This window comes from Megalobrama amblycephala, linkage group LG24, assembly GCF_018812025.1.
Source record: "Megalobrama amblycephala isolate DHTTF-2021 linkage group LG24, ASM1881202v1, whole genome shotgun sequence".
NCBI classification, from domain to species: domain Eukaryota; kingdom Metazoa; phylum Chordata; class Actinopteri; order Cypriniformes; family Xenocyprididae; genus Megalobrama; species Megalobrama amblycephala.
The window spans coordinates 21,784,099-21,793,419 of record NC_063067.1 but is presented as its reverse complement, the minus strand read 5'-3'; the positions used below and the strand labels follow the sequence as shown (position 1 = coordinate 21,793,419).

At 36.9% G+C, this 9,321-nt stretch overlaps 1 protein-coding gene, 1 long non-coding RNA gene and 1 pseudogene across 3 annotated transcripts; all 3 read right to left on the bottom strand.

Moving 5' to 3' along the window:
• Positions 1–1,068: 1,068 nt before the first annotated feature.
• On the bottom strand, positions 1,069–2,053 carry LOC125260127. The gene is made up of 2 exons (XR_007182975.1): positions 1,995–2,053; positions 1,069–1,876 (listed from the first exon to the last, which is right to left on the bottom strand). It is a non-coding gene; the product is annotated as an uncharacterized LOC125260127 (long non-coding RNA).
• Positions 2,054–2,590: 537 nt separating this feature from the next.
• On the bottom strand, positions 2,591–4,987 carry LOC125260125 (H-2 class II histocompatibility antigen, E-S beta chain-like). 2 transcript variants are annotated; one of them, XM_048178310.1, is made up of 5 exons: positions 4,893–4,987; positions 4,185–4,460; positions 3,755–4,036; positions 3,289–3,421; positions 2,591–3,023 (listed from the first exon to the last, which is right to left on the bottom strand). In XM_048178310.1, the coding sequence occupies exons 1-4, from the start codon at positions 4,954–4,956 to the stop codon at positions 3,291–3,293; spliced, it is 753 nt and encodes a 250-aa protein (XP_048034267.1). In that variant the 5' UTR covers positions 4,957–4,987; the 3' UTR covers positions 2,591–3,023; positions 3,289–3,290. The 2 variants fall into 2 exon arrangements, with proteins under 2 accessions (XP_048034267.1, XP_048034268.1); XM_048178311.1 differs by lacking the exon at positions 2,591–3,023 and adding an exon at positions 3,168–3,184.
• A 1,801-nt stretch (positions 4,988–6,788) lies between these two features.
• LOC125260126 overlaps positions 6,789–9,321 on the bottom strand; it is a 7,076-nt pseudogene continuing 4,543 nt past the window's right edge.

Below are 9,321 nucleotides of genomic sequence, written 5' to 3'. Positions count from 1 at the left end.
CTTCCCCCCCAGGATTCTTTGATGAATAAAACGTTAAAAAAGAACAGCATATATTAATAAATTATATTTTAAAGTATATTAATAGAAAACCATTATTTTAAATTGTAATATTATTTCACACTATTGCTGTTTTTGATCAAATAAATGCAGGATGAGCTTAAAGATGGTAAAGAGGATGTTTTGTTTTATACATTTTTGCAATATTACTTGAAACTGTCTTTACTAAGTGATAAAAGACTATTTATTAGGTGCACTGAAAGGAAGATTATTAATATACATCATCTGTGCACGAGGTAGGGCCTTAAAAACATCAGCCAATCGTTTACGCGATCATCGCGTGAACGATTGGCCCTCTGGCTTGTCAATCACTGCCATTGTGAGAGACGTGCGCGGATTGGCCCTCTGGCTTGTCAATCACTGCCATGATGTTCCTTGTGAGAGACGTGCGCGGCTGCGCGCTCTAGTAACTTTCCACACTCTACATGCGCCGCATGCAATGTTTTTGTCAGGAGACAGGAGTAACAACTGCAGATTATAAGTTACCTGCGGTGAGTCTGACATAATGAATCCACTAAGTGTGTGCGCGGCTTAACGATTGTAAGGCCGATTATGAATGTAAATTGATACTTATGACTGATCGCACTCAAACGCGTCCAGTCAGAGCTAGTTGCGTTCAGTCTGCGATTACAGTCGGTGTTCAAATTCCATGTGAAAGTATATAAATCTGCTTCAGGAGCAGGAAACTATCGCTGTATGTTGAGCACAGTCAGAATGTTTTAGCTAGTCGTAAAATGTGTGCCCGGCTTAATAACACAGCGAATGCCGGTGGTAAACAAACACTCGTGCACGAGTTTGGGAGGCGTTCACTTGAAATTTCAAAAACTCAGTCGACGAAAACATCCTGTATACCACCTTTAAGAGACTTTTTTTCATAATGCTGCATAATTATCAAAAATGGTAATATAATGAAGTCCTTTCACGTCACCATTTCGCCAGCCTACACTTCACATAATAGGCCTTGTTATGTATTTTATATACTTTAGAAATAGACGACAGAAACAAGATGACTGCAGCAGCGAGGTATTTTTACTGAAAAACAACTATCGATGACGTCACACAGGTACGGGTAGTCCAATCATACAAAATACATGACATCCCCCTTCTTAAGTTCAACTATCCAACTTGTAATTATTATTAACTAATTAAACAACTAAACAACTAAACAAATATATTGACATCAATCTGCAAAACAGTCTTGTCTGTTTAAAGGCAGTCTCAAAATGTGCTTTAGTAAACAAATGTAAGTGTAAACTCTTTACAACATAATATTTTAATTAAACAGTTTTAAATGCTAAATAGAAACTCTTTATGAGCAATCTTATGAACATCGAACTTTTTTTTTAAACTGCACAAATTATTCAAAACAAAACTCAGGTTACTGTTGTATACACATTTAGTGTATACTGCTGTTCAGTCCTTGTACCTTGAGGGCATTTTCACTTCTCTACCTGACCTGGTAATGTATCCCTGCGGTTGAGACTCAGGTAATTGTTTTTTGTGTGTCCTTGTCAATCGTAGATGATTGAGTGTCAGTGACATGCGAGTCCATCTCACTATTGGTGTCATTGACTGTGTTGTCTGTTGTTGTTGTAAGACTTTTTTCTCCAGTCTTAATATGTTTTCTGTTCCTCCTGTATGTTTTTCCAACTGGAGCTTGTATGATGAAGGATCATGGTTGCTCATGCCTTTTTATGATTACCGCAAGTTGCCAGACATCTAGTCGCACTCTCACTCTTTCTCCTATATAACAGAAGGCTGTAGATGACACTTGCATATTTTTGAAAGTGGGATGCCTATGTCAATGTTTCATTTTATCCTAATAAAAAGAAATGTTTGTGTATTTATTCATACACAATACAATACCCTGGGATACTGACATTACAGTCATTACAGACATTACATTACATACTGACATTACAGTCAGATTGCCTTACCTGGTGACTCAGTCAGGTGACAATAAATGTCAGAAAACAACACCTCTGGCCATTCTATTCGGTCGGTTTGTCCAGTCACAGATACTGTGTACCGACAATCCTACCCAGTACGGCTGTTTTTAATGTAGGCTATATCTTGCTCTGTCAAGCGGCAGAAGTGATTCTATGTAGGCCATACTGGGTTAACACCATGCTTTTCCAGTCGGGGGAATGGATCGTTTTCCCCCATGTTGACTCGACTCCAACCAAGTCTATTAGGTGTCTTTAACTGCTGTACTGACATGTTAAAGGTGCCCTAGAACTTTTTAAAAAAAGATGTAATATAAGTCTAAGGTGTCCCCTGTAATTTAGAAATTAAATACGTCCACTCTTCCTTCACCCCTTAAGCCTACCCACACCACTACACTAAACGCTTGTCAATGTCAAAGACTTTTTGTAACGTTTTTATACGTCTTTATAAATATGAGCGTTGGCATGGATTTTAGTGTATGCACGCTCTAAGATCAAATCTGTGCATACGCACGCTTTAAAAATGAGGCCCACAGTATCTCCTCAGTTATCACCAAATTGGTATCTGCCAGATCGGTAATACACACTGCACAGAAAATGCGTTTTATTAAACTGCTTACACAGCTATAAATGAACTATAAATGGGGATGTGAATTCCCAGAGCAAACAAATGTTAGTGGAAAGTGGAGAAAGAACAAGAATAAGAAGAGGTGGTGGAGTGGGAAGTGGAGGGTGAGGAGGAGAGAAAGAGTGAAAGATGTAGAAGGAGGGAGGGAACTGACGCAGTGGAAAGAACAAGAGGAGAAAGTGTAATTCCATCAATCATTCACATTATTACTGTCAATATCGCCTAAAAATTAGCCAGAAATATCGATCACATACAGGGCTATCATTCTATTTACATCATCATGTTTTATTTTGAAATATCATTTGAAGAGTTAGACTGTGTATGATAGTTGTCATGAAGAGTTTGTGCTTGTGCTTCTCCATGATGAGGTTCCTTTCAGTCAGTATGAGCACCTGCAATTTGTATGATTAATATTCATGTTACTGAAGCATATTATTCAGTATGATTGGTACATAATGTCTGACCACACAGAAATGCTGTAATTTGTCATACAATTACCTGAGTAAAATGTAAAACTTATCATCATTAATTAATGTTGGTACCAGGATCTTCTCTATCAAAATAAAAAGATTAATTAATTAAAAAATATAATGCCATGATTTTTATAGTTTATTGATCTATAATTGGAAGAGATTTATATCAGTGGCTTGCTCTCACCTCTACAGACCTGTTGATTTGATCTTGAAGTAAATGAATCCAGCAGCTGCTATGATGATTCCCAGCAGCAATGCAACAGATTCAATAGTGAATAATAGTTGAATATTCCACTCAAACTCAGGGGCCGGAGGGTCTGTGATGGACAGACATCGCTCTATTAACACAATATTAACTAAGGGATAATCCACAGCTAGCTGTGCATTAAAATTGTTTGAGGCAAAGAACCACTTGACGTGAAGCGGAGTTCATTCAAATCATTTAATGCATATCTAGCCATGGATTATCCTGCTTATACCATGGTCATTTGCCAGCACTGACAACTTAAAGCTGTTATTGATGTTCACAGTGCGGTATTTGAGGGTAAAAATTACACTTATTTTCATCAGTTTTGGCTCATTATATCTAGTATGATGCTATATGTGTCATTTGCAAATGTAGGTGTGATATGACAGGTCTTGTCTCTTACTCCAGTCATAGATCATGGGTTTGGTGAAGCTGGTGTGCTCCACCACACAGGAGATCTTCTCTCCAGATTTGGGAGTGTATGCCAGCTCAGAGTGAATCTGATAGTACCAGTCTCCATTAGGCAGCTCCTTAGTGGAGGTCACATCAGAAGTCACCACTACACCATCCTTCAACCAGGACACTTTGATTGGTTGAGGGTAGAAGTCGTACACGCTGCACATGACCAGAGCTGGATGTTTGCTGTCGCCTGGCATCACTGAACTGAGCTTCACCTTCGGCTGCACTGAACCAACAACAGCCGCATCCTAAATAACTTCTTACTGTGTGTATTGTGATTACATGCAAGGTGTGATACACTGTTTAAAAAATGTGTTTTATTTCATTTATAAATGTTTAAAAGAAGCGTTCAATGTGAGCCTTGTGTCACATACCTGTTTTATTATAGATAGCTACTTCCATAAGTTCAGCATTATGTCTGCAGAATCTATCAACTTGAGCTCTGGTCATCTGTAAGTAGTTTGTATCATTGTTCCAGATCTCTGCATTTCTCATTCCAAACTCTGTAAACCCCACAAACTTCCCCACAGTGCTGTTGAACTTCACAAATAGATATTTATTGAAGTAAAAGCCTTCAATGTACACCATGTCACTGAGATCAGGGGAGCTGTAGATGCACTGTGACGACTGGTAGCAATAATATCCATTAGCTGAAAAATAAAGTCTTCATGAGTTTATTACTACAATAAAAATACAAGCACAGTTTCTGTTATTACAGGAATGTCCTTTCTGAAGCATCACATCATGGCATGACATTTTTACAATACAGATTGTTTCAAAGCAGCATTACAGTGGTAACAGGAAAATTATGCATTGTCAATTTTGTCACTGTTCAGTACTAAGTAATTTCTATGGCAGTGAAACAGCTGTCGGTTGAGGGCGCTGCAGCACCCAGCACCCCTAGTTCCATGGCTATGAGCTTGTACTTACTTTCACTACCAGAAAAACATCATAAATACAGTGTTTAAGAAAATGTTGCTGTTAAATCTTACCAACACTGTTAAACACCAAAAACACCAATATGTCCACCACTAAAAATGTAATTTCTTTGTTGTCTATTAGTAAAGCCCATTTATCTCAACCTGCTCCAGTGAATACAGACAGCATTAGAATGTGATGAAAATTCAAGAGCTTTAACAGAGACATTTTCACTCACTCTATTACAACTGAGAGCAGTAAATACTGTTCATGTTAATGAGGTCAGTGTCTAAAACCACTGTCCAATCAGCAGCTTTTTGTACATGTGTCAAGTGTTTCTAAGCAATATCCTGCTTTCTTTTTAAAATCACAGCTCAAAAAAGTAAATAATGGTGCAGTAACAGATTAAACACAATGATCTTTTAACTTATGTAACCTTAGCATCTCGCAAGAGACACAAATTCAACAAGGGCAACAACCGTGTGTTTCCTTGCAAATAACAATGTTTATTTAACAATATTCAAAAATAACCTAAAGGATAAGTAGAATTGGCAAAGAGTCCCCAGTTAGTCCCCAATAAGTGCACACTCACACTCCATTGCGAATAAAACAACCCAAATTCATTTCAAACTCCAAAGCAACAACAATCACCAAATCAAACCAGTACAACTTGTTCCCCCTACTTTAGAGTAAACCATATAGTAAATACAAATGACTATTTGCTGTAGTTCGTTGGTCCACAATTGACAAAAACAACAAAAACAAAACAGTCTCAAAATAACTTTAATCACTTTGCCAGACCCAGTTTAACACTGAGATCATACCAAAATACCCATTAAGCTACCAGTGCTTATAAGTAGTCAAAAACACTTCAAATGAAACATAAAAAACAAAGATTAAAATATAAAACTTAAAAAACTCAATTCAAAGATTTAATTAAAGAGTTAGCTCACCCAAAAGTGAAATGTTTGCCATACGTCATGTCGTTCCACACCCTTAAGTCCTTCGTGCATCTTCAGAACACAAATTAAGATATTTTGATGGAATTCAAGAGGGGTTTTTTTTATCTCCAATAGAAAGCAATGAAATTACCAGAAAAGTAGTAAAAACATCGTCAACGTGGTTCAACCTTAATGTCATGAAGTGACGAGAATACTGTTTGTGCGCAAAAACAAAAATAACGACTTCACTGGAGGGACCTTAGGTGGGGACATAGTTTATATTTTTAAACCACAGATGCAAAAAAAATTCATTATTTTTATATATGAAATTTGCATAGTGTTTAGAGGCTATTATGTCCTCTACATTTTGAACTGGAACTCCCTCGCCCTTTGAAATTCACATCCTGGTCTCAGTTCCCCCCATTTCCAGGCCTGCCAACAAATGTGACACACTTACCACATTTAGACCAAATTTATTTTGTATTATTTTATATTTACATCAATAATAAGTACCATTTCATCAAAATGGTAAGAAAATGTTATAGTAAAATTCCTCTTTTTTTTTTTTTTTGAGAATCCTGAGGGTTTTAATATATGAAAATGCTTTTAGTGTACCCTCATTTATGGCTGTCTGGATTCTTTCTGTGTAGTTTCTTTGTATTTTGGTTTCATTTTCCCTGTTCCCCTTTTGCCTTAGTTTCTACAGTTTCTGATTTCTCACATTCCAGTTTCTGTTCCAGTTATTTACTTCACTCTGTTTTTAAGCCCTTGGTTCCTCTGTATTTAAAGGCCATCATGTTTCTTTAACAGAAACTTTTTAATTAATTTTCTATTTCAAAAGAAACTTGAATGACACATCACTGCTAAAATGACCGCTTTACACCAATGTAAAATGTTCTTCTGTATGTCCATTTCTCCTCAGTCCCTCTGTCACTGTCTTCTTTATTTATAACAGCTTTTTCCAGGGAAAGTTGCAATACACAATCATTTCAGTAAAACTGCCATAGATATTTAAATATTTATTTGGAATATAAGAAAAAAAATCTTTATTAACTGCTAGAGCACCAAAAGTTACTTAGTGTATTTTTAAGTAAAAAAAAAAAAAAAAAAGTTAGGCATCTCAGTCCATGACAAAAGCAACTACATTTAGTATGAAGGTTGCAAAAGTGTCTATTTTAAATTATTAAGTCAAGCTTGTGATTTGTTTAGATTTCATGATGAACTGGAAATGTAATGTATGAACAGACTTTTAGATATATGCATGAACAGTGCTACATTAGCAAGCAAAGATTTCATGAGGTGATTTCATCCAAGTTTCAACTTCCAAGGTTCAACCAGTTCTTCGCATTTATGTATCTATCAATCTTCAACACCAGCAGTGGTGCACTGTATCATTGAATTCAAAATTGAATCCTTGAGAAACTGTCTTTATTGATGGGGTCCATTGCATTAAATGTTTTTCTTTTTTTTTGCTATATCTGTGTTGTCAGTCACAGCTCCTTTAACAAAGAAAAAGATTCCCGTAACCACTCCCAGCAGCGAGTGAATCCAGCTCCACAGAACAGCACCGGACCAACACTGGGTCGGACAGCAACCATCTCTTGGATACCTGTTGATCATTGTAAGGTGTGTGGATGTTATAACAGCTGCTCAGCAGATGCATTTTCAACACAATGTTTCATTGTAAAACTCCGTTCAGCCCTTGTTGAGTGACTGTCAGTGCTGTAATGCAGATGTAATTTGAATGATGACTTCTTTTATATGTATATCATTCGTGTAGATATCAAACTACAGTAAATTGTGTTGTTCTCAGTTGTTTAGATTTCTCTTTGAGAGTGGCTCTTACCCCATATTTTGGTCTGTGGTCCCTGGAGAGCTCTGTGGTTCACTGTACAGCTGTAAATGTCTCTCTCTTCAGGAATGATCTTCAGAAGAGGAGAATATGTGGAAGGTTCCATCGTTCCTCGGTCGGTATTGGCTTCAGACTCACTCCTTCTGTCACAATGACATTGTTCTTAGTCCATGAGACGCTGACAGGTGGAGGAAAGAACCCCGTCACATGACAGATGATAGTGTTTTCAACACCCAGCTGAACATCATTCTTTGGATATAGATGGAGGTCTCGGGGGAGTCTGTGAACACAAAAAATTGTGTTGAACTTTGCAGGAGTAAATCTGACTTTATTCAAATAAAATTCATTCATAAGAAAACAAATCAGATAAAGTTGTGAGACAAAACTCACTCAAACAAAATCTTGATGACACTGAATGCATAATGTGCTCTTTAATTTCTCTTTCCAAACTGATTATTGTGAATGTCAAGAAAAAAAAATAGTACAGGAAAACTTTAAATCTCATGCAAAACTGTAGTCATACTTTACAGCACAAATTCACATCATACCCATTTCCTCTGGTGGGCTCTGGTAAGCTTTAATGCATACAGCTAAGCTTTATTTGCATACTTCTTGATCTGCAATACTTTCTTCATAATATCCTGGAAAGCTCAAAGGATCTGCAAAATCAGGTAATGTATTTACTCCCCTCTTTTGAGTAAAGTCAGCATGCCGTATCTCTTCTCCGTCAGATCCACACATACTTTTTTTTTTACTGTATCTGAACATCCATTAATGCTGAAATAGTTGTGTATATCTGAAATGAAAGAAACATCAAAAGGCAAAAGATATATGAGAAATACCCAGAGGCAGAGAGCAATAAAGGATGAACTGCATATCAGATTTAAGGAATTTTGTCACTGATTTAAAGCACCAGTAGTTTTTAAACGTGAAGATGTTCTATACAGCTGATTTTAACATCCATTGTGGTAAATGACTACTTATCATTCAACAACGTTGCCAATCTGTGGAAGTATTTTAATATACAAAGCATGAACTTACATTGAGCATCAGTTGAGAGAAAAACAGTGATGGTAAGAATGGCCAGATACAGATCCGTCTTTGTCGGTGACAGTTGAACAAACAGAGAAACAGACTTTAAAGGAGGTCACTGAGAGCGGGCAGGAATCCCTACCTGTCAATTTAGTTCCAGTTTCATAAGCACATCTTCCACTCAGAATGTGGCACTCGCAGTAACACTGCAGTATCTAGAAAAAAAGAAAAAAAAAGGACTGATGACCTTATTCTGTCACAGATCCCTTGTCTTCCTGAACTCCATTTCCCATGATCCTCCTGTTCTCCACACCTGCACTCACTTCGCTCGTCTTCTCCCCATCATCACCGATCATCATCACCTGGACTTCCTCGTTAGCACTCCCTTTATATTGGACTCACTCCCTTCACTCCTTGTCTGTTCTTAATGTTGTATTGTGTGTATATGCTTCAGCTCTGTGTTTCTTCATTAAAATACCCATCATTGTGGATTTCCGTTGATGCCTCATCTCTATTGCATACAACACGTAACATATTCGTTGTTTGAGGCTATTAAATTGTATGATTTCTTTCTTCGTATCTCTATTTGTATTCTTTTACACTGCTGTTCTTTTACTTTCAATAATTTGTTGATAATTAGTGTTTTTTTTTTTATACAAATTATCCATTTGTTACAAATACCAAATTAAAGGACAGCACACGCTCTAGACCTTCACTTTTGACTGTTGACTGTGAGAAAGCCAATTCACTCAGTGCAGAAAGATTATC